This window comes from Abrus precatorius, unplaced genomic scaffold (assembly GCF_003935025.1).
Source record: "Abrus precatorius isolate BTA unplaced genomic scaffold, Abrus_2018 Scaffold6, whole genome shotgun sequence".
NCBI classification, from domain to species: Eukaryota; Viridiplantae; Streptophyta; class Magnoliopsida; order Fabales; family Fabaceae; genus Abrus; species Abrus precatorius.
Genome location: NW_020874406.1, coordinates 25,203,800 through 25,227,324, shown reverse-complemented (window position 1 = coordinate 25,227,324; position 23,525 = coordinate 25,203,800). Strand labels below are relative to the sequence as shown.

Below are 23,525 nucleotides of genomic sequence, written 5' to 3'. Positions count from 1 at the left end.
TTCATTACTCTATTTTGCTACGTGGTTGGTAACCTCAAGTCAATTAGTGGTACTTTTTGTTATACCCACAGAAATAAAAATAAAATAAAATAAAATAAAAAAACAGAAAAAGAAAAATTGAATAGATGCTAGCCATTTACAATATATTGAAGGAAACGTTTATTACCCGTATATCCAATTTTCACCTTCTATTTTGCTAATATATATGAATATCAACCTGCCTCCAACTATTCTCAGACACACAGTGTCATCACCACCGAAAAGTAACATCAATTTCAATAAATGGCTCTGTTTCTCATAATTCCAATCTCACTCATAACCCTTTTCCTGTGTTACACGCTGTATCGAAGGCTAAGGTTCAAGCTCCCTCCGGGTCCACGCCCTTGGCCGGTTGTCGGTAACCTCTACGACATAAAGCCCGTTCGGTTCCGCTGCTACGCCGAGTGGGCGCAGTCATAAGGTGATACGGATCCATCATATCGGTCTGGATTGGTTCGATGCTAAACGTCATCGTTTTCAGCTGGGAGTTGGCCAGAGAGGTTTTGAAGGACAAGATCAGCATCTGGCCGACCGCCACCGGAGCCGCTCGGCGGCGAAGTTCAGCAGAGACGGGAAGGATCTGATTTGGGCTGATTATGGGCCGCACTACGTGAAGGTGAGGAAGGTGTGCATGCTCGAGCTTTTCTCAGCCAAGCGTCTTGATGCTTTGAGGCCTATTAGGGAAGATGAAGTCACCACCATGGTTGAATCCATTTTCATGGACTGCACCAATACTGGTACGTTCTTTACTGTTTGGCTTGAGTTTTAATTGTGTTCCTTTTCTTTTCTGAATGAACAACACCATGCCTCGTTTGAGTTATTGTTAGGTTTCTATGGTGTTTTGTGAGGAATCGTGTTTCGTCGTACGTTTCCTTCTCTGTCTGAAAAATAACGCATTAATAATTGAATAACATTAATCACAAAGAAACGACGGATCTGTATTCAAAATTTTTCATTCATTTTTGCATTTATCATTTCATATTTTATCTTTTTTTATATTTTATTGATTTTTTTTTGTTTGGTGGATATAATTATTTTTAAATGAAAAGAAGAAGATAACATTTTCTGATTAGAGATAAAAAAAATCATATTTAAAAATAAATTTGTCATGGAAATTAATTTATGTCAATAATGCAATTCTTTTATTAGCATTTCAGGCAGATATTCCTATATAAATTAGCAAAAGTATATGTTCAAGAAGTATTAATTATATATGTAAATATAGGAATTTATTCAAAATCATTAATATTTGTGATGGAAAATAATTATGTAATTTTCTTCTTTTATTACATACAAGGAAGATACTCATATATACATTAGAATTATTATTATTATTATTATTTTGGAAAATATTGATTTATATGTGTAATTAAGTAGAAGATTTTATTTAAAATAATTTTGTATTTACAATTAAAAGCTTTGTCATTAAGTCTGTTGGGTATGTATGTTGAAATTGACGTTACATTTTGACTTGGGTATTTGTGCACCAGAACTACAAAACGTTCTTTTTTATTTTAAAATTATTTTCTTTATTTTTATTTGGATTTTAATATTTACACTTTGAATTTTTACATGATATTTATACTTTTTAATTTTAAAAAAAATGCAGAGTCTGTACATATATATTAACTATCATATAGAGTAACGAGTAAATATTGTTAATTAAAATTTTAATATATATAATAAGCATATAATGGGAATCCCGTTTGGACATCACTGTCAGCGTAGTCAAATATGGATGAATAAAAGACATGGCAGAGCAACTATTTTGCCAACTTCGTCAAACGGGCTTTTGAATCATCGTGTGGTTTTCCTTTTATCTATTGATTATTTTATTTATATTTATTTATTCATATTCATAGATATAATGTAAAAAAGAGAAAAGAAATAGGAAATAGACTTATAGGTCCACAACCGAGTGAAGCAAGTGGGAAAATAGAATAAAAGATTTAGCTCTAATTGCTAATTGACTTTCAAATAAATAAATAAATCCTCCCTCTTAAAATATAGTTATAATTTTTGGGGCACCCTCTAGTTGTGTGAATTGGTTGGGGGTTTAGTAACAATTGAGCTACAAATTAAGTAAAGTCTTAAGTGACCGACCAAAAAGAGACAGCAATTGATGCAATTTGAGACTTTGGGCGTCTTTCACTTCTATGATAACATTTATTTGGTAATGGAACGTAGGTAAAATTTTCAAGCAAATTTAGCAGTATGAAATAATGTTGATCAATTAGTCGGATAAAATCAAAACTTCTATAAAATGTTTTGGCTTAGCTAAATTTTAACATGTTTTAATAATAAGATACAGCAACTTTTCCTATTTTTATTTTATCTAACAATTAATCTAGTGGTTGGGTAAAGTTGGTTGCATTACGATGATGATGCATGACTTGCTTATTATATGTTCAAGCAACTTCAATGTCTTTTTCCTTTCGTCTCCCTTAAACTGTGCACCAATTTAAGTTGGTCTACCTAATTTTTCGGTGCTTTAGTAACACACGGAAGGATAATTTCTCATAAACTTTATATGATTTCACAATTTTTTTGTTTTAAGTTGTAAGACTTGTACATGAAATCGGTTCAAATTAGTAACGCTATATGGCACTATGATGGAAACAGGCCAGGTTGACTTGACTTTTTTAATAAAAAAATTTGACTTAGGCTTTTTTTAAGGCCTGTTTAAATAAATAAGTCAGGTATGAGCTATTTATAAAGTCTGTTAAACCTGACAAGCTGGTCTGTTTAAATATATATATATATATATATATATATATTATATAATTTAAAAATAGACCTGTTAAAATATATTTAAATAATAAGTTATTTAATAATATATTTTTTATATTTTTAATTCTATTATTATTAAATTAATATATTATGTTATAATTTTATTTATTTATAATTATAATAAACAAAAATTATATTCTATTAAAAATTAAAAATATTTATATATGATTACACTTTTTAAATAATAAATTTATTTAATAATAAATTATTATATTTATTATATTTAAACAATTTAAAGAATAGTCAAGTCTTTGAACAGGAATAAAAGGTAATCAAAATTAAACAAAACAAAATTTAAAAATAAAATAATAAAATTATATTAACATATTTTTTATACTCTTAATTTTATTATTATTATTAATTTAATTATTTAATTATTATATTAATATATTATGTTATAATTATTTTTATTTATAATAAATGAAAATTGCTTAAATCTAAATTATATTTTATTTGAAAGTAAAAATTTATAAAAAAAAATAATAACAAATAAAATAAAAAACTTACTATAATATATATTAATATATATATATATATATAATCAGACCATGTAGCAAATAATATAATTATAAATAAATTATATAATAATATATATTTTTGTAACTTGCATGTGTTTTAATTAAATTATTAGTTAATTTATCAATTTATATGTAATATATAAGTATGTGTTTTAATTTATTGTATCAGTAATATTTTGTACATTACATTAATGTTATAGTGTAGTAAATTTTACATTTATTTGTTAATTTAAAATAATAAATTAATGAAACAAATAAAATTAAATATTTTGTAATTATTTTTTTAATTTAATTATTATTATTGTTGTCATTATATATATATATATATATAGTATATAGTATATTAAGTTTTATCTCATATTTTTTAATTAAGATAAAAATATAAAAATATAAGTTATTTTAAATTAAATATAAATTTTAATAATTCTTCCTATACTCATATGTTATTTTTCTGCATCTATGAATTTTATAATATAAAAATTTTTTATCTACAATTTTTATAATGACGATATTTATTTACTTTTTAAAATATAATAATTTTTTAGCTGATTCAATAAATTTTATAAGTGTTATTTTTTATTATCAATTTTATGTGTTTACTGTGATTTTATTTATTGAATATAAGATGTCTTTATACAAACAAAATATAATTATCATAAAAATAATTAAACTATTTAATAATTTTATAAAATTAAATTGGGAAAATAAAAATATAAAAATTTTATAATATAAAAATATTTATAATTAATGCTGAAATAATATTTTAAATATTATTTAAAAAATTGTATAAAAATATTACAATTATTTAATAATTATCAATAACACAAATAAAAATTTGAATATATGTAAACTAATTTGATAATAAAATAATTATATTTTTATTAATATTATCCAATAATAACAATCATTATAAATTTTTAATATTATACAAATTTTATTTTATTTTTTTATCTTTTCTTAAGCAATTTTATTGGTATAAAATTTATAATAAAAAATTTCATTGATTGTATTCACTACATTACAACAAATCACAAACCTAGCACAAGGCAAAGCTGTTATCGTACTTATTTTTTATTCTTGTTTTATTATTATCTATAGTTACTTTGAATATAAGTATAAGATAAATTATTATATTTGTTTAAACAAGCTAAAGAGCAGCAAAGCCTCCGAATAAGATTAGAACGCAATCAAAATTAAAGAAACTAATATTTAAAAATAAAATAATAATATTATATTAGTTTATTTTTTATATTCTTAATTTTATTATTATTAATATTTAATTATTATATTAATATATTATGTTATAATTTTTTATTTATAATAAATAAAAATTATATTATATTTGAAACTACAAATATTTATACACGATTACATGTATTTAAAAAATAAATTTATTTAATTATAAATTATTATATTTGTTATATTTAAACAAGCTGAAGAAGAATAAGAAACGATCAAAACTAAATGAATTAAAATTTAAAAATAAAATATTAATATTCTTTTAATAAATTTTTCGTATTTTTTATTTTATTATTATTAATATTTAATTATTATATTAATATATTATATTATAATTTTTATATTTATAATAAATAGAAATTGCTTAAATATAAATTATATTTTATTCGAAAGAAAATATTTATAAAAAATTATAAGAAAATAAAATAAAAAATTTATTATAATATATATTAATATATATATATATATATATATATATATATATAATCAGACTATGTAGTAAATAATATAATTATAAATAAATTATATAATAATATATATTTTTGTAACTTGCACGTGTTTTAATTAAATTATTAGTTAATTTATCAATTTATATGTAATATATAAGTATATGTTTTAATTTATTGTATCAATAATATTTTTTATATTACATTAATATTATAATGTAGTTAATTTTATATTTATTTGTTAATTTAAAATAACAAATTAATGAAACAAATAAAGCTAAATATTTTGTAATTATTTTATTAATTTAATAATTATTATTATTGTCATTATAATATATATATATATATATATATATATATTGCATTAAGTTAAATTTATTTATTTTTAAAATATAACAATTTTTTTTAATTGATTCAACAAATTATGTGAATATTATTTTTTATTATTAATTTTATGTATTTATTATAACTTTATTTGTTGAATATAAGATGTTTTTAAACAAACAAAATATGTTTTTAAAATAAAAATAAAATATTTACTATTTATATAATTTTTAAAAAATAAATCAAGAAAAATATAAATATAAATTTAATTAATATAAAATATTTATAATTAATACTTAAATAATATTTTAAAATTTATTTATAAAATTATATAAATATTATTTTAATTATTTAATAATTATTAATAACATAAATAGAAATTAAAAAATTTATAAACTAATTTGATAATAAAATATTTATATTTTTATTTAATATTAATTTTTTTTATAATAAACTTTTTTAACATGCTTCAGGCTAGGTCAGGCCTAAAATAAAGTTTTTAACAGGTAATAAGGTAGGCTCACGCCTAATAATTATGTTACAGGTCAGGCCTGTTTAGAGTAAAGTCTGGTTTGACCTGACCTATTTCCATCTTTAATGGGCAGTATATAATTTGTATTTTGTAATCATGAAGTCATCTTCACGGAAAAAAATGTTACATGGGATAAAAACTGCATTTTTATTTCAATAAATTTAAAGAATCAATAGGAGTATTCTAATATAGCAAATATGCAATGGTAAAATTTTGAACAGAAAATTTGGGGAAAGGTGTGTTGGTGAAGAGGTACGTGGGGGCCGTTGCATTCAACAACATCACAAGATTGGCATTTGGAAAAAGATTTGTGAACTCAGAAGGGGTGATGGATGAACAAGGAGTAGAATTCAAGGCTATTGTGGAAAATGGGTTAAAACTAGGAGCATCTCTAGCTATGGCAGAACACATCCCATGGCTGCGTTGGATGTTCCCACTAGAAGAAGAGGCTTTTGCAAAGCATGGAGCTCGCCGTGACAGACTCACGAGAGCCATCATGGAAGAGCACACTCAGGCACGCAAGAAATCTGGTGATGCAAAGCAATATTTTGTAGATGCCCTCCTCATTTTGCAAGAAAAATATGACCTTAGTGAAGACACCATCATTGATCTCCTTTGGGTAAGTTGTATTCTTAAAATTAGAAAAACATTTTTGTTCTTAAAACTTTGGTGTTTGAAAAAAGAATTGATAAAGTTGATTGTTTTTCATTGGATAGGACATGATCACAGCTGGGATGGACACAACAGCAATTTCAGTAGAGTGGGGCATGGCTGAGTTGATAAGAAATCCGAGAGTGCAACAGAAGGCCCAAGAGGAGCTAGACCGTGTGGTTGGGTTTGAAAGGATAATGACTGAAAACGACATTTTGAGTCTGCCATATCTACAATATGTGGCAAAGGAGGCACTGAGGCTTCACCCACCAACCCCTCTATGCTCCCACATCGTGCAAATGCCAATGTGAAAGTTGGAGGCTACGATATTCCTGAAGGATCAAATGTGCATGTAAATGTATGGGCTGTAGCCCGTGACCCGGCCGTGTGGAAGGATCCATTGGAGTTCCGACCCGAGATATTTCTTGAGGAGGATGTGGACATGAAGGGTCATGATTATAGGCTACTTCCATTTCTGTTGGATCCCACCTGAAGGAATGAAGGCTGAGGAGATTGACTTGGGAGAGAGCCCTGGATTGGTCACATTCATGAGAACCCCATTGCAGGCTGTGCCCTCTCCTAGGCTTCCCTCACACTTGTACAAACGTGTGCGTGCTGAGATTTAATTTTTCCTATAATGTTGCTTTTTATTCCATTCACAAATTTTCCTTGTTGCTATCACTCTGTTTATGTAACTATAATTCAAATCACAATCTATATACTTTTTACTTTTCGGTGGAAGGAAGCTAATGGTTTACCTTAATGAACATCAGATGCTATATTAAGCATTACTTGTCGATTGTTAAGTCCCCTTTGAGAAAAAGAATTGCAATTCTAATATGAGCACCAACTTAACTACTCATTCTTTAGACACAAAACAATCCCTTCTCATAATTTTTCCATGTTGTCTCTCTTCTAATGTATTGTAATACTTTGATTGATTATGAATGCACTGTTAGTTCTATGCTCATAAAAAATTTCTCGACAAATGAAATAGCAGGTGAGAGTATATGCATGCTCCATCAACTAGTCAACGACGCATCGGTTATCTTTTCACAAACGTAGTAAAGGTATTTTACCAAAAGAAACACAAAGCATGTATACAAACAAGAACACTAAAACAGAATGGATTTACAAGACAAACTAATTATATACTCACTATTTACAGATAAAACATGAAAGGTATGTAGCATATGTATCTCAAATAGTTCGTATACGTATTACCTACCCTTTACAACATTCAGAGCAATGCACATAACAGTAACACGTTCAAACTAAAAGTAAATTTTTCATACAGCATCACTCCACTGGCATCAATAAATACAGTTAGTTGATCAACTCAGGAATGATCTTTTTCCATCCAGCTCACATAAAACTTTCCTCCTAGTTTCTTCTTTACTTCAACCTTGAATCTCTCTTCTTTGATTCCCCTGCTTACCCTCCGAAGCAAGTTAAATTTGACATAATCATTGATGACCTGCATTTTTACCAAAGAATGTAAATTGAGAAGATAAATAAGCATAAAAAGCAATAGAAATAAGTACCTAGAAAGGAGGGGAAGAAACAATTATTAAAGGGGCAGAAGTGTACAATAAATGGAGATTGAATACTCAGATACAGAAAGCATGCTATTAACAGAAATTAATAATAGAACTGCTCACCTTGGTCTTGGCTAGAACAATCTCCAGAAGTTCATAAGGAGACAGAGTTGGACCTCTGTGCAATGGACTTGACAGCATAATTTGCAGCATCCCTGACCTCAGGAGCATGAATTGCTGCTTCATGCCATCCTAATTTGGGTCCCTCTGAATTAAAAGCGGTACACTTGTTAGAAACAATAGTTGATATTTAAATGGAAAATAACAATTTAAGAAATAAAAGAAAGAGGGAGAAGCTAGGAGAAACAACTGTGCAGTCAAAATCAGCACAAGCAGGGGCAGAGAATCAAACAAAAACTTGATGGTGCAATACATACTTAATAATAAGTTATTATGTGTATGTACAGTTGAAATTTAGAAAGTTTTGGAGGGGTGATGGAGTATCACTTCTCTCAGCATATCTTTAAATGACCCAGAAATTATGGTAGAGGTGAAGAATGAAAATGACGAATTTGCACTATAAAATCATTGCTCAACTCCTGCAACAATATAAGGTAAAATTCAACTACCTCTTGAGAGCTTTATAGCCAAAACGTCACATAGTCAGTCCTTGCTATATAACTAGTCCAATAAAGAGAACTTACTGTCAGCTCAAGGGGGGAGAAAATACAATGCCCTCTAGTTTCTTATCAACTGCTGACAAGAGGTGCTGAGCCTTTTGTTCATGACACCAAACTCAAGCATGTGCGGGGGAGAGGTAATAAGGAGCCACAAACCCGAAGTTTGTAAACTAAGTGGGAAGTTCTTTTCCATTGCACAGGATATTGAAAACACAGGAAAAACATTTGAAGGTTTCAAGCAATGAGTTTATTTTGCAAGAGAAGTTGAAACCAAGAGATCACTTTAATCTGAAGCAATAAAAAATATTCATGTAGTCACGAACAAACTTTGCATTTAATAATGCCAAGGAATAGAAACAACTGTTCCAGAAATTCATCAAACTTCCACTAACAGACAGCAATTTTCTCTTCTCTTTGATCCAAAAAGAAGTGCCACGTAGGAACCCTTTGTTCCATACCCTTGCTTTCCTCCTCATCAGCCTTTGAAAACAGAATCATCTAGAGAAGAGAACTCCAACTAAAGCTTCCCCAGCTGGAAAAGGGTCTTTCAAGCTCATCTCAATTACCCTTTGATAAGGGCTTTCCCTCGCAAGTGCTATGTTACAAGCAGCCTAGGGTAAACTGCAACTGAATCCAAAGCTATTGACTCCACTACGGATAGAGTTCATATTTGCACTATGTAGAGTAAAGAAGACAGAAAAAAGAAAGAATTTGGAAAGAGAGAAAGTGAGGAGAAGAGAATTTGTTTAGTTTGGTGAAGCAGAAAAAATGGGTGACAGATAAAACAAGTGTGGATACTGTGAAGTTTTTCATTCTTTGCAATTTACACAGAAACAACGGGAGAGATACCTTCAGGACCATTTGGTATGAGAATTTTATTTTTTTTCCACATTTAATGACAAAAAATGCCACCTTGTTTTTGCTTTGTTTCCTGTTTTCAAAGATTTGTACAGGAATACAAATAAGAATCAAATTTAAATTAAACAAAATAATAATTTTATAATTAAAAGTCAAAACAAAAAATGAATACATCTCAAACTAAACACCCCCTTAATTTTCTTGCTATGACAGTACTACCTTTCATCTCCCTTGTAGCTTAGCGATTGCAGCCTGCAAGTGCATACTTAATATGAAAATTAATACCAAGCATGGGTCTCATGAGTTTTGTTTTGTGTTTTTTCTGTTCTTCATTTTCAACTATATGCAGGGTCATATTTGTCTTTTACATGAACTAATAATTTCTCTATTACCTTTTTCTATTTATCCAAACAAGAAAAGAGAGAAATTGACTTTGGCTTTGTTCATTTTCTTTCTTTTTCTCTCAATACAAAACAATGTAAAATTCTAATCGTTTTTTTGCCATTTTCTATCTACCTATTTTCACCCTTTTCATTTTCTTTTCATCAACCAAATGATGGCTTAATTATTTATACAGTAAAAACAGATGGTCTTGATTAATTTTAGACCATTATATAACTATTAGTAGTAATTCAAGTTCCAGTAACTATAAAGTTAACTTGTCAGATGAAGCTAAAAATTATTTCTCCAGTAAAGATATTTAAATTTTCTCTGTTTTATTTTTTTAGCCAACTGGGGGGTGAATTGTTTGTTTAGTTGGATGAATTCAAGTACTTACAAGAGGGACAAAATAAGTTCAAACATTGCCAAATCCACTGATAACAACTCCAAATGATACGACAGAAAATTATAAAAACCTCCAGGTATACAAGTTATGGCTATGTTTATCTATTATCAATTGTTAAAAGAATAAACTCCATGCTAAAATGGACTGCTGTTTCTATCCATAATATTTTTGCAACCTTTAGCGGACACCATGCAGTCCAGTTCATATATCACAAAGGAAACTATAACACAACAGACCTTACCATTTTCATTTCCTACCTAACAATGAAATTGCTAACATCTGAGATAAAATTCTGCACATTGTACAGATTAAAAAAAATAACTTCTGTGCTACCTAAAAGTAAATCTAAATTCAACATAGAATTGGGGAAACAGGGTGCAGGAAAGGGGTGAAGAAAAGAATGTTCTACATGGAAATTCATGAGTAGATTTAAGCAAAAAGTTACCTTGCTTAACACCAAGATTTGAACTCCTAAAGGGAGGGATGACATGAGCACACTTGAATTCCTGCAATTGCTTGAAGTTCATCCATGGCTTCACCCAAATTTTGGCTTCATATATCTTCTTCTTTCCAGCATCAATTGCTTCCAGGGTAAGATAATATATCTTACCTGCTACCACCTGTTCTTTGGCTTTCAATACCTTTGCAAATTCAAGAAATGCATTCTGCATAAGAGGAAAATAAATATGCTTAAAATTTGATTTAATAGTTGGCAAATTGTCAAAAGGGAAGGGGAATGGTGTCAGAGTTGCAAAGTTGAGAAAATTCCATCACAGATCAATTTGCTGGAAACAAGAAATCAACAAAAAAAGTAGATGTAAAACACAATAAAGCTGTATATATACATGGATTAGTCTTGCATCCCTGCTCCAACCACAACAGTATTTAAGAGACAAACTATTGTATCTTTCTCTCCTCAACTACTCACATTTCCCAGTCTCTGTCATTTCTCCTATCCTCCAATTGAGTAATAATTAACTGTTTTTGGACTCACTTGACATTAACTTCAGCAAATACAGAAGCAACCAAAAAAGAGAGACTACTGAAAACTGGCTTTATATATTATAGATATACTAATGAAGCACGTACGAGTTTATGTTATGGTTTGATGTCAAATGACCTTTCTTGAGTGACTTGGTTTGTTAAAGGATGCAATCTATGAAAACTCAGAACTTAGGACCTCCATCATGCAACAGTCCGTTGTTATAGGATATGCAACAATATCTGGCAACACATGCCTAATTCTCGGTAATATATTAGTGTTCACAGCCACTAAATTGAATATATCAGATACCAGAAGGAAGACACTCAAGAACCAAATAAAACAATGGCTGACCGTAAATGCTTTTCTGCATTCAACATGTTGAACAAAAATGAGAACAGTCTCCACAATTGTCTTCAACTTGGCAACAGCTTACAACCCTTTGATTTTAATTTAGATTCTAGACCAAAGAACTTTAAACCTGATAGCACCAAGTCTGCTGTTTTTTTCTTCATATGATCAATTAGTAATTCGTCATACACAATTGTGTCTGATTCTGTTAAGAAATTGCGCTCCCTCATGTTTGAGAAAACCTTCCTGGCCTCTTCAATTGTTCCATGCTTACACATGCCAGAGATGATAGCAGAATATATGACATTATCTGGAGGGAAACCTTGTTCAATCATCTCATTTAATACATCAATCACCTTTTCAGCATCATTTGATTTACATGCATGAATAACGGTAAGACTATACTTAAATTCCATTGGTCCACTAGTAACATTGCCTAAGCAATCGCGGACAAGCATCATGGCTTCATCAATCTCTCCAATTTTGCAAAGACCTTTAGCAAGGCATCTATAAGCAGCAACAGAAGGGATGCTTGACATCTCAACGATGTTATTGTGACAACCACATGCCTCTTGAATTTCACCAAGATCAACAAGGCATAGAATCGCAACACTATATGTAAATGAGTCAGGTTTCAAGTTTGAGCTTTTTAATTCATCAAATAGTGATAATGCTTTCTTCATCTCACCAATCTTGTGAAAAGAATCCATAAGAATATTGTATATCTCAACACTAACGTAACCTTTTGCTTTCAAGTGAGTAAATGCCTCTAATGCCATCTTCGGTCCCTTCTTCTCCACCAAGAGGGAGAAAAATTTGGAGAGATCCTCAATAACCGAAAAACCCAATTTCTTCATCTGCTTGACCAACTCACAAAATTCTTGCAATCTATTTTCTTCAGCATAAGACACCAATAATGGTTTAATGGTTACAAAGTCCGGCTCAAGACCCTCCCGAACAGCAACTTGGAAAAGCTTGTAAGCCCTCTCAACCCGCTTCAAATTGCACAAACCTTCAATAAGGGAATTGTAGATCCCCAAATCAGCCCTATACCCTGAGCTCACCAAATCCTTCAACAAATCAAAAGCCAAGTCAACCTTATTCCCTCCCACAAATGACTCAATCAGCGATCCATATATCGCTCTATCAATCAAACAACCTTTACTCTTCATTTCCTTGAACAACTGATACCCCTCCTCAACCCTCCCCCCTCTAGACAGACCCGTGATCAGGGTAGCATAAGCCATGACATCTGGCTCCACCTCATCCCTCTTCATCTCCTCCCAAACCCTCAAACACCCATCCAAATCCCCCTCTGGAACCATAATCCGAACCAAAGCAGTGTATGCAAACACATCCGGCTTACACAATTTTTCCCTCATCCGCCCCAAAACCTCCAACATCCCATCAACCCTCCCAGCCTTACACAGCCCCTTAATCAAAACCATAAAAGTCACACGCTCCTCAACGAGCCCATCCGCCCTGAAATCATCATAAACCTTCAACGCCAAATCCAAATGCCCTGTCCTAACCAATGCATCCATAACCCTATTGTACAAAAACACCCTAGGCCTCACTCCAAACTTATTCCTCATCTTATCATAAACGTGATAAACCCTAAGCCCTCGGTTGGCATCACAATGCATTCTAATCAAAATCTCAAACTGCTTCTCGCTCGGCGGTTTGCCCTGCGAGTCCATCAGTTCCGGGAGCTGATCTGCTGCCCGGAACTGATTGACGCGGTTCAAACAATACGCAAAGGCATTGTAGGATGCGAAATTGTGATTGTAACCTTTCTGCTTGCCAGCCCAATGAAAAAACTTGGAAGCAATAGTGTAATTGGTTTGCACTTTGAGCACTTCCGCAACCACATTGGGGGTCACCCTTCGGAGTTTGTTGAGCTCCGACACCACGTCAGGACCCCAATTGTCGTCGTTTTTGCGGAATGCGTCGAGCACGAAACGCGCAATCGGAGATAGGCGTATGGAGGCTGAGAACGAGGCTTCTGGTGATGGTGATGGTGAGGGGTTTGGGTTGGAGAGCAAGTGAGGGTCCCACTTGTTAATGTCAAAGGGTTGGGTCTTGTTGGGTTTCCAACGGTTTGTGAGGGTTTCGCGATTAGAAAAGAGGCCTCCACGAACGGTTGGGCGATTCTGGGAGGGTTTGCGGTGACCGTAGAAGAAGTATAACTTCTTGTTGGGTTTAGTTGGTCCGGGAACTTGAGGAGGCATTTGTGGGATTTTGAATGTTTTGTCTTTGTTGGTGTTGGAGGGTATTTGTTAGAAACTAGGAATAAAACACTTCTTGCCACTAGGCACAAGGTGAGAGTGAAAATTTTATTTTAAAATATAAAATATATAATTTAAATATAAAAAAATAAATATAGTAAAAAAAATTATTTTTTAAATAAATTATTATTTAAAATATGTATAATTTAGTATTTTCTAAAATAAAAAAATAATATAAAATATTTTATTTTTAAAATATAAAAATAAAATTTATATTATTTCATGATATCATAAATCATTCATCATTATAAACTTTTAAATAAATAATGATCATAATAAATTATTTAATATAATTTATAAAATTTGAATAAAAGGCCTTCTAATTTTTTTATTTATGTATTTGTTTATATTTTTTAATTAAATTTATATGATAAACTATTTATTTATAATTATAATTTAAAATTATTAATAAAATTTTATTATATAATCATTAAAGCATGATATTATATTTTTTTAAAATAATTTATTAGACTAATATATACAAAAATAAAATTATATTTATTCAATTAATATATAAAATTTTAAAAATCTGCTTTCAATATCAATATATACAAAACTATATGTTAATATTTAAAAATAAAAATATATTAAATTTTTATATGTAAATAAACCAACCATACAAAATTATTGTAAATAAAAACTAATAATAATATAATATATATTCTAAATTAAAAGTTTACTTTTTGATAAAAAAATATATATATATATAAAACTGAGTTTTTTTAAAATGATTAGATTATTCTATATTTTTTATAATTTAACAGAATTAATATTGATTGACATTATAAATAAATTAATTTTATTTAATAATTAAGTATAATAAAATTAAGTTATTTGAATTATAAAATTAAAATAATAAATTTATTAATTTTCTTATGTAATTTTTTTAATTTTTGAAAATAATTAATACAGTTTATTTATTATTTATCATTTTAATTAAGAATCAATAAAAATAAATATATTTATAAAGTACTTTAATAATAAAATAATATTTTAAAAATTTTATTAAAGAATAAATATTAATTTAAATAAAATTTTCAAAAATAAATTTAAAATGCTATATAAAAAAAATGTAGATGAAATAAAATTTCTTTCGAGATTTCTATGATTCTCTCGACCCACAATCTTATTTCACCGATTAAATTGTCTCCAAAGTCGTTTAGAAACTAGGTTGAAGGTTGGATTCGTGTTGGGAATGATTGGAGGTGAGTTTTAATGGTTAGTGTTTTGATTTTTCACTCCCCTTTCATGTTTTTGTGATTTCTCTGGGTTCTCATGGAATTTTTCCGTGTATTTAGGACGAAATTTGTGTGAGGAATACTTCCTTAGATCAATTTGCGTGTGGGTCTTTAATCTAAGGTAAAAGGAGACTCTATCCTATCTCATTTGCGTGAAAATCTATTTAATTGCTATGCTTTCATAATGTGAGTTGATTGTGATTGGGTTGACATACCCTTGATTGAAATGTGTGTGATTATATTTTTGATTGATGATTGAATAATGTAAGTAGTTGGAAATGGGCATGGATAGCGTGATGAATGTAGGTAAATGTGGAAAATGTAGCGTGACAGAATAGGGACATATGTGCTGAGTGTTGTAAATGAAAATGGGTCTCTGTGCCGTATAGTATGATTTGAATGTGAGCCTAAGTGCCGTGTGATGTAAATGAATGTAGACTATGTGTCGTGTACTGTGAATGAACGTAGGTTGTGTTTCGTGTGCAAGCATAAATGTCGTGTGTGTGACTGAAATGTGTGTGAATGAGACGTGTTAAATGTCATTGTAATGATGTCATGTATGGTTCAAAGATATATTGGAGGTGTGGAAGATGAAGACGGTAAAAATACCTTGGGGAAGAGAGAGTGGCGGTGACATCAACAGTGAGCGTAGGTGCACCACGTGCCACATACTCTCCTCCTAATTAGACCTCTGACCACTACCTTTGTTGAGCGACTCGTGACTGCCCACGTGATATCCGTGAGGCAGGGGTACCCGACGACCATTCATGGTGAGAATCTGTAATCATAGTGCCACAGTGAGTGTGACTGCATGCAGTGAACGCACGCGTGTATGAATGTTTTGGTGCCATGAGTGCATCGGTTATGAATAGAAATGAAATGCGTGATAATGCTGTCTATGATTATACTGTGTGAGGTGTATTAGAAATATTGTGAATTATGTGTAAGGTGAGACTCTATGCTTGTTTGTGTGTATGATAGTGTAGAGTACTCACCCTTACATTCATTTTCAGGTAATCAAGACGATTAGCACCGGACTCAGTGAAGGGTTGGATGTAACACCTTAATTTAATTTCTAAATGATAAATTTCGCAAAAATGAGAATATTAAAAATTTTCATTTAACTAAAATTTCCATCACATGGCTTCATAAAACAGTTTAAAACAATAAAGGATTACAATTTTATATCAAAGACTGCTACATGAATAATTCAATTACGTCATAAATTTTAAAATAAATTCTAAGTCCTACAGTAGTTCATCCTTCCTTCACTAAGTCCGGTGTTGATCGTCTTGATTACCTAAAAAAAAACAAATGTAATGATGAGTACTCTACACTGTCCCACACACACATGCATAACATAGAGACTCACCTTGCATAACTATAGGTATTTTAATATATTATACTCAAGTCTAGGTAATCACAAACAACATTTCATTTCAGTTCATAATCGATGCACTCATGGTACCAAACAGTTTATACACGTGCACTCACTGCACCTAATCACGCTCTCTGTGACACTGTGATCACAGATTTACACTATGAATGGTCGTCGGTTACCCCCGCCTCACGTATACCACGTGGGCAGTCACGGGTCACTCAGCAAAGGTAGTGGTCAGAGGTCTAGTTAGGAAGAAAGTATGTGGCACGTGGTGCACCTACGCTCACTATTGATGTCACCGCCACTCTCTCTTCCCCAAGGTATTTTTACCGTCCTCATCTTCCACACTCCCAGTGTATCGCTGAACCATTCACAGCACAATATAACGGCATTAACACGCCCCATCCACACACATTTCAGTTTTTAGTCACAATTCACGGCACAAAACCCACAATAATTTATTTTACACGGCTCTCAGGCCCACATTTGTTTGCAATAATCATTCTCAATACACAGCACACGTGCATTTACAACATAATTCATTTCAACCACACACAACAATTTCAACCGAGTCCGTACCCATTAAGTCACTCAAGCATACACAATTTAACCATTTCAGCACACATAATACTAACTGACCTCCACCACTCCATGTCTAACATAATAAATTCGTTAAAACACACATATTCTCACATTCCATTTCAACCACATTATAATGCATAGAGAATAAATGAATTTCTAAATAAAATGAGATAGGGTAGAGTCCCCTTTACCTCAAATGAAGACTTACACATAAAATCGACAATGAGAAGGCTCCTCACATGGACTTCGTCCTAAATACACGGAAGAATTCCATGATAACCCAGGGGAATCGCAAAAACAAGGAAAGGGGAGGAAAAACAAAAATCCTAACCATTAAAACTTACCTCCAAGCGTTCCTCACACAGATTCAACTTTCAATATTGCTCCCGAACGACTTTGGAGGTAATTTAATCTGTAGAATAGGATTTTTGGTTGAGAGAATCGAAGAGATTTGGAAAGGAAGTGAGAAATAATCTTTCTCGAACCCTAACTCCCTTTAAATCCTCTCTAGTTGCGACACTCTCGCTCCAGTGAGGAGACCTCGCTACAAGGACTCCCTCCCTCCCTCGCTGCAGCAAAAAAACTCAGACAAAAGTGCACTTTAATTTCTGCATAATCTCGCTACAGCGAGACTGCACCAAAAAATGCAGTCCAAACTGTGGCTTTGTCGCTACAGCGACAAGGCGACAATTTCATTCTTCTCTCCCAGTGCTCTCTCGCTACAGCGAGAATGCCCTGCAGTAACATTCATACTTAACCTGTTTTCAGCCCAATCAATTCAATCCAATTATATATATATATATATATATATATATATATATACACACACAGTCATATACATTATACCCACAAACATCATCATTACGCATTCAAATGCAATTTACACTTTTCACATTTACACATACATATAAACACATATACATATATCAATAATAATTAATATTACAAAATTCGGGGCGTTACATTGGATGAAACTGTTATAAGACTTAGAATGTTATTTTGATATTGTTGTATTGGAAATGGTCCTGTAGCATTTATTTGATATAAGCTTGTAACTCTTTCCCTATTTCAAAATATTTCATGAAACTTTTATTATTCCAAATTTGCAAAAGTATTATTTATTTGAAAATTAAATTTAAGATGTTACAACATAAAAGTAAATAATTATTTGTGATGGATATAAGAAAATAATAATAGATTTGATACAAATCAATTAGTTAAAAATAAAATTTAATATATAATATCATTTAAAAATAATACAACTTTATGCTTACTCAAAAAAATAAATTGAAATGTATAACACAATTTAGTGTAACAAAATAAAAAATATTAAACTCAAAAACACATGTACTTACATGGATAAGTAATTCTTGATGGTTGTTATGATTGCAAAATATAAAGAAAAAATATATCAATAGAAAGAATAATGAGCAAGTTTTCAAAAGTTGTGTAAACATGACTTATATAAGTAGAGATAGGGTACTATATATATATATGAAAAGTAAAAAATAAAAAATTAATATAATAAAAGTTATCTTTTGAGTTTAATTATCTTTTTATTAAAAATTTAATTTAATAATATATAATATAAAATAATAATTAACATTTAAATATTAAATAAAAGTTAATAACAAATATATATTTTTATTTTTAATTAAAAGATAACTCGAGAAATTCATCAAATTTTCTCAAAAATATTTTTATATAATTTAATCTATATATTTTTTCCTATTTTTAATATTTGACATAGAAAATCTTGAAATTATTTTATTTATAATAAATTTTAATAATTTTTTTCTAAATATAATTCAAAGATAATAAGTATAAATTAATTATAATAATAATTCTTAAATTATGCAAATTATTGTAATTAATATCAATAATTTTTTATTTAATGTAATAAAGTAATAAGTAAGTACAGTCAATTAGAGTGACTTTATAGGTTTCGAATTTTAATATGATAAAATATAATTTTAATTCGTAAATTATAAATTTCAAATTTTAATGCATAGGGTAATAAGTAAGTACAGTCATTGACTATATAGGTTCTAAATTTTAATGCATAAAATAATAAGTAGGTATAATCAATTTTACATATATATATATATATATATATATATATAGATAAATATAAATAAATAGATATAGATAGATATAGACAAGCATTGAAAATAGACCTAATGATTCACATTCAATATCCACTTCTGAAGATCAAGGAACTTAACCATCTTCTATTCTATTGCTGTCTCAAAAACTCGCGATTCCACAAAACCAATCGCCATCCTTTTAAATTAGGATTCTTTATAACTTATAATATCTCATCATTAGCTTAATTTCGTTTGAGGTTAAATTTGGTTTGTTTAAATTTTAAATTTGGATTTGGTATATTTTAATATACATTTTATTTTTGTTTTCTCATTACTTCACCTTTAATAATGTGAACTAAAATTTTAAGTTTCAATTAATTTTGAAAAAGTTAACTCTACTTATTCAAGCTTTTGTAATAAATTCAAATAGGCTCAATTTTATTTTGAGTAATCAAATTAAATATATATATATATATATATATATATATTTTTTTTTTTTTTAAATTGAATAAAAAATAAATTTTTAACTCAATCAAATAAAACTTGAAACCTGAGTGGAGGCATCCAATGTGTGATGAACAGCCCGTTTTACTGCATAAAATATCTACATCAACCAGGTCAGTTCATGCTTTAAGATCTGTTTTAGAATAATTGAATTGTTGGATATAAATTAAAATGTATACAAATAGTATTTAGCTGGGCCCATTCAATAGGGCCACACACACCATTATTTTGTGGGCCGGCCCAAAACGCCAATCCACCATCCTCCCCCTTCTCCAGTGTTCCACACTGCAATTCCTTTCCATTCTCCAATTCCAATGGCAACAACAGAAGCAGAAGCAGAAGCACTGCGCCTCAAGGCTATGACAGAAGCCAAATTCAAATCCTCCAAAAACGCCAAATCAGCTCTGAAGTACGCGAAGCGAGCCCAGCGTCTCGCTCCTCACCTCGCCGGCGTCTCCGAGACCGTCACCTCTCTCACCGTCCTCGCCGCCACCGATTGGTATACCGTTCTCGGCGTTGAACCCTTCTCCAACACCACTACCATTCGCAAACACTACAAGAACCTCGCTCTCCTTCTCCACCCCGACAAAAACTCCCACGTGGCATCCGAGGAAGCATTCAAGCTCGTCGGCGAGGCCTTCCACTTTCTCTCCGACAGGGTTCGCCGGAGGAACTACGATGCCGAGCTTCGGCAGAGGATTGAGGCAGAAAGCGAGACATTCTGGACCGCTTGCTCCACTTGCAGGCTCTTGCACCAGTTTGAGAGAAGGTACTTGGGTCAAAATCTAGTGTGTCCTAGTTGTGACAAGAGTTTTAAGGCCGTTGAAGCTGTTCAGAGTGATGAGTCTGGGGAAGCTAGGGTTAGGAGTAGGAGGTTGGGATTGAAAGAGAGGAAGGGGACTATGGGTAGTGAAAAAAGTGAGAGCTTGAGAGGTAAAGTTGGGGGTGATGAAGTGGGAAATGAGAGGGAAGGGAGATTGAGGAAGAGAATGCGTTCTGTTGGGGAGGTTTTGGAGAGGTCTAAGGCTAAGAGGGTTAAAACTGGTGAGGAAATGATGACATTGGCTGAATTTCAGAATGAAGTGAAGAGAAAAGCGATGCAAAAGAAGCTGAAGGAAAAGGAAAAGGAGGAAGAGGATAGAACAGAGAAGAGGAGCAACCAAGAGGGGAGATTGCGGGGATTGAAGAACAATGAGGGTTTAGAGGTAGGGGAAGTTAGGAGTTTGAGGAAGAGTGTGAAGCCTACAATCAAGGAGAAGCATGAGGATTCTGAGAAGAGAAAGGGGTTGAGAGTTGGGAAGCCTAGGGATTCTAGTGGAGGGGAATTGGAAGTTATGGCGGTGGTGGATTCAGACTTTTATGACTTTGACACAGATAGAGTAGAGAGAAGCTTTAAGAAAGGCCAGGTGTGGGCGGTGTACGACGATGATGATGGAATGCCCAGGCATTATGCCTTGATTGATGAGACTGTTTCAGTGAATCCTTTTGAAGTGAAAATAAGTTGGTTGGACTTACAGAACAATGGGGATGGAAAGATTGTTAGCCGGAACAAAACGGGTTTTCATGTATCTTGTGGGAGATTTAAAGTAGTTAACAGGAAGGCCTCCATAAATTCAGTAAATATCTTCTCTCATGTTGTAGATTGTGACCGGGCAGCGCGCGAGGTTTACAAAGTTTACCCCAAGAAGGGTTCAGTATGGGCACTTTATGGAGAGGCAACTCTTGATGCAGGTGGAAGAAATTTTACTCAGGAGGACAAGAGATGCTATGACATAGTTGTATTTTTGACCAGTTACAGTGAGATCAATGGCCTGAGCATGGCTTATCTTGAGAAGGTTGATGGCTACAAGACAGTATTTAAGAGACAAGAGAAGGGGAGTCATGCCATTAGATTTCTAGGGAAGGATGATATGTGGTTAGTTTCTCATCAAATTCCTGCACGGAAACTTCCTTGTGATGAAACTCCTGAACTGTTGAAAGACTGCTGGGAACTTGATCCTGCTTCACTTCCTTCAGATTTACTTACTATTGGTGGCATAGATAATTAAGGTTAGGTTAACTTTATGGTGATGAGACTCTGAACTTTAAAAGATTACTTGGAAGTTGATTATTGATCCAACTTCGGTTCCTTCGTATATTCTTACCATTGGGTGGCTTAAATTGATAACTTTGGAAACTTTTACCCTTGAGAAAGATAATGATATCAAAAACCTGGCTTCTTTGTATAGCTTGACTTTGTTAAATTTGTAGGTTGAGGATATATACATGAATTACTATATTCTGCTGGATGAACTGTGAATCAGCATTATAATTTAGTTTATATTGCAAAGTCATGCTAATGCTTTATTCAGTCTCCACTGTTGTCAATGGATGAGTCAAATATATAAGTGGGCTTGTCATTGCTCCGGCTGATTGACTTATATAGCCTATAAGTAATTTTCCTTTTCTATGGTTTCACTATGCTTCTCTATTGTATTTAATCATTTATAATTAATCTAAACTCATATCTTGTGTCTCTATCACTGGTGAGATGCCAAAATCGTTTAAAAGGAGGTGGGAGCATGTGCAACTTAATAATAGTTTAGAAAATCAAATTGTATTCAAATCATGGTTGAGTGAGCTTAATTGTGTTTTTAAGGGTGTATGGTCAATTTAGTCATGTCAATTTTATACTCTGCTTCTTCAAGACACAACTGGTGTTCTTAATTTACTCGCCATCTTCATCCTCCCTGGCTTTGAGGTAGGAATGCTCAATGCTAGCTAGTTCAATTTACCAACTGAAATTCTACTACTTCTAGAATGTATGCCAAACACATTTTCTCTTAAGCACTCTCTCTTTCAACATTATACTAGTTCTTTGAATATCATGTCAACTCCTGCAGTTGTCGACCTAATCAAATTGATTACTTTGTAAAACTAAAGAAGGATTAGCTGAAAAATCTTTTTTATATATTATATAACCCCTTTTTTTTATTGAAAGCCTTTTAGTGTAACTTGAATTACAGATTTGCAGTAGCTTAAAATGATATATTTCCGTATGTACATTTTACAGTTTTTGTTAATTGCAAAAGTTCTAGGTTTTTTTCCCTCATATTTCACAGGTGAAACGTGCAGTGGCTGTTGTGTGTACAACGTATTTCACTTAATATCTCTTTCCAGATTGAGGCACAAAACTTGAATCTAATTTACTTGAACTGCAATCCCCTTAAGTGTGGTAAATTGAGTTATGACTGGATATTGGTTGAGGAATCTAGTCACATTTCATCTTCAAGATACTGCTACCCTACTTCTTAATCTCCGTTTGATCACTCTTTACAGTTTATGAATGATTGCTGTATTTGGTTTTTACACACAATCAAATTACATTACCTTTAATATTGCGTATGTATATTACATATTCACTTGTAGGTGTTACATGCTGGGTGGCTACATATTCATACTTGTAAATTTGGTATTACCAAATCTAATTAAATGCTTAAGGCTCCCTAGTCCATCCTTCTTGCCCCAAAGGAAATGTTGCATAATCTTTTACTGTGTGTATTCTAGGTTCTTCAAAGTCAGGGGTCATGTATTCATTCATTACTTGGACTTTTGTTTCTTTTCTTCTATTTAGGAGGCACACATTTACTAAGTCCACTCTTTTTGGTCTTTCAATTTTTTTCTGCTTTTTTTATTTTATTTGGGCTTTATCTTCCCTCTTTTGTTTTGAT

At 31.3% G+C, this 23,525-nt stretch overlaps 2 protein-coding genes and 2 pseudogenes across 2 annotated transcripts; 2 read left to right on the top strand and 2 right to left on the bottom strand.

Annotated features, from left to right (window-relative positions):
- Window positions 1–282: 282 nt before the first annotated feature.
- Window positions 283–7,250, top strand: LOC113868806 (annotated as a pseudogene).
- Window positions 7,251–7,878: 628 nt separating this feature from the next.
- LOC113870463 lies at window positions 7,879–11,073 on the bottom strand (annotated as a pseudogene).
- Window positions 11,074–11,510: 437 nt separating this feature from the next.
- LOC113869527 (pentatricopeptide repeat-containing protein At4g20740-like) lies at window positions 11,511–13,966 on the bottom strand. The gene is made up of 2 exons (XM_027505888.1): window positions 11,755–13,966; window positions 11,511–11,659 (listed from the first exon to the last, which is right to left on the bottom strand). Exon 1 carries the CDS (start codon window positions 13,964–13,966, stop codon window positions 11,801–11,803), a length of 2,166 nt encoding a protein of 721 aa, XP_027361689.1. The 3' UTR covers window positions 11,511–11,659; window positions 11,755–11,800.
- Window positions 13,967–20,060: 6,094 nt separating this feature from the next.
- On the top strand, window positions 20,061–22,324 carry LOC113869037 (J protein JJJ2). Its single transcript, XM_027505144.1, has one exon. It carries the CDS (start codon window positions 20,130–20,132, stop codon window positions 21,861–21,863), a length of 1,734 nt encoding a protein of 577 aa, XP_027360945.1. The 5' UTR covers window positions 20,061–20,129; the 3' UTR covers window positions 21,864–22,324.
- Window positions 22,325–23,525: the final 1,201 nt, after the last annotated feature.

Bases quoted from the DNA above. Each gene is read 5' to 3' on its own strand.
- LOC113869037 (XM_027505144.1), top strand. From the start codon at position 20,130: ATGGCAACAACAGAAGCAGAAGCAGAAGCACTGCGCCTCAAGGCTATG.
- LOC113869527 (XM_027505888.1), bottom strand. From the start codon at position 13,966: ATGCCTCCTCAAGTTCCCGGACCAACTAAACCCAACAAGAAGTTATAC.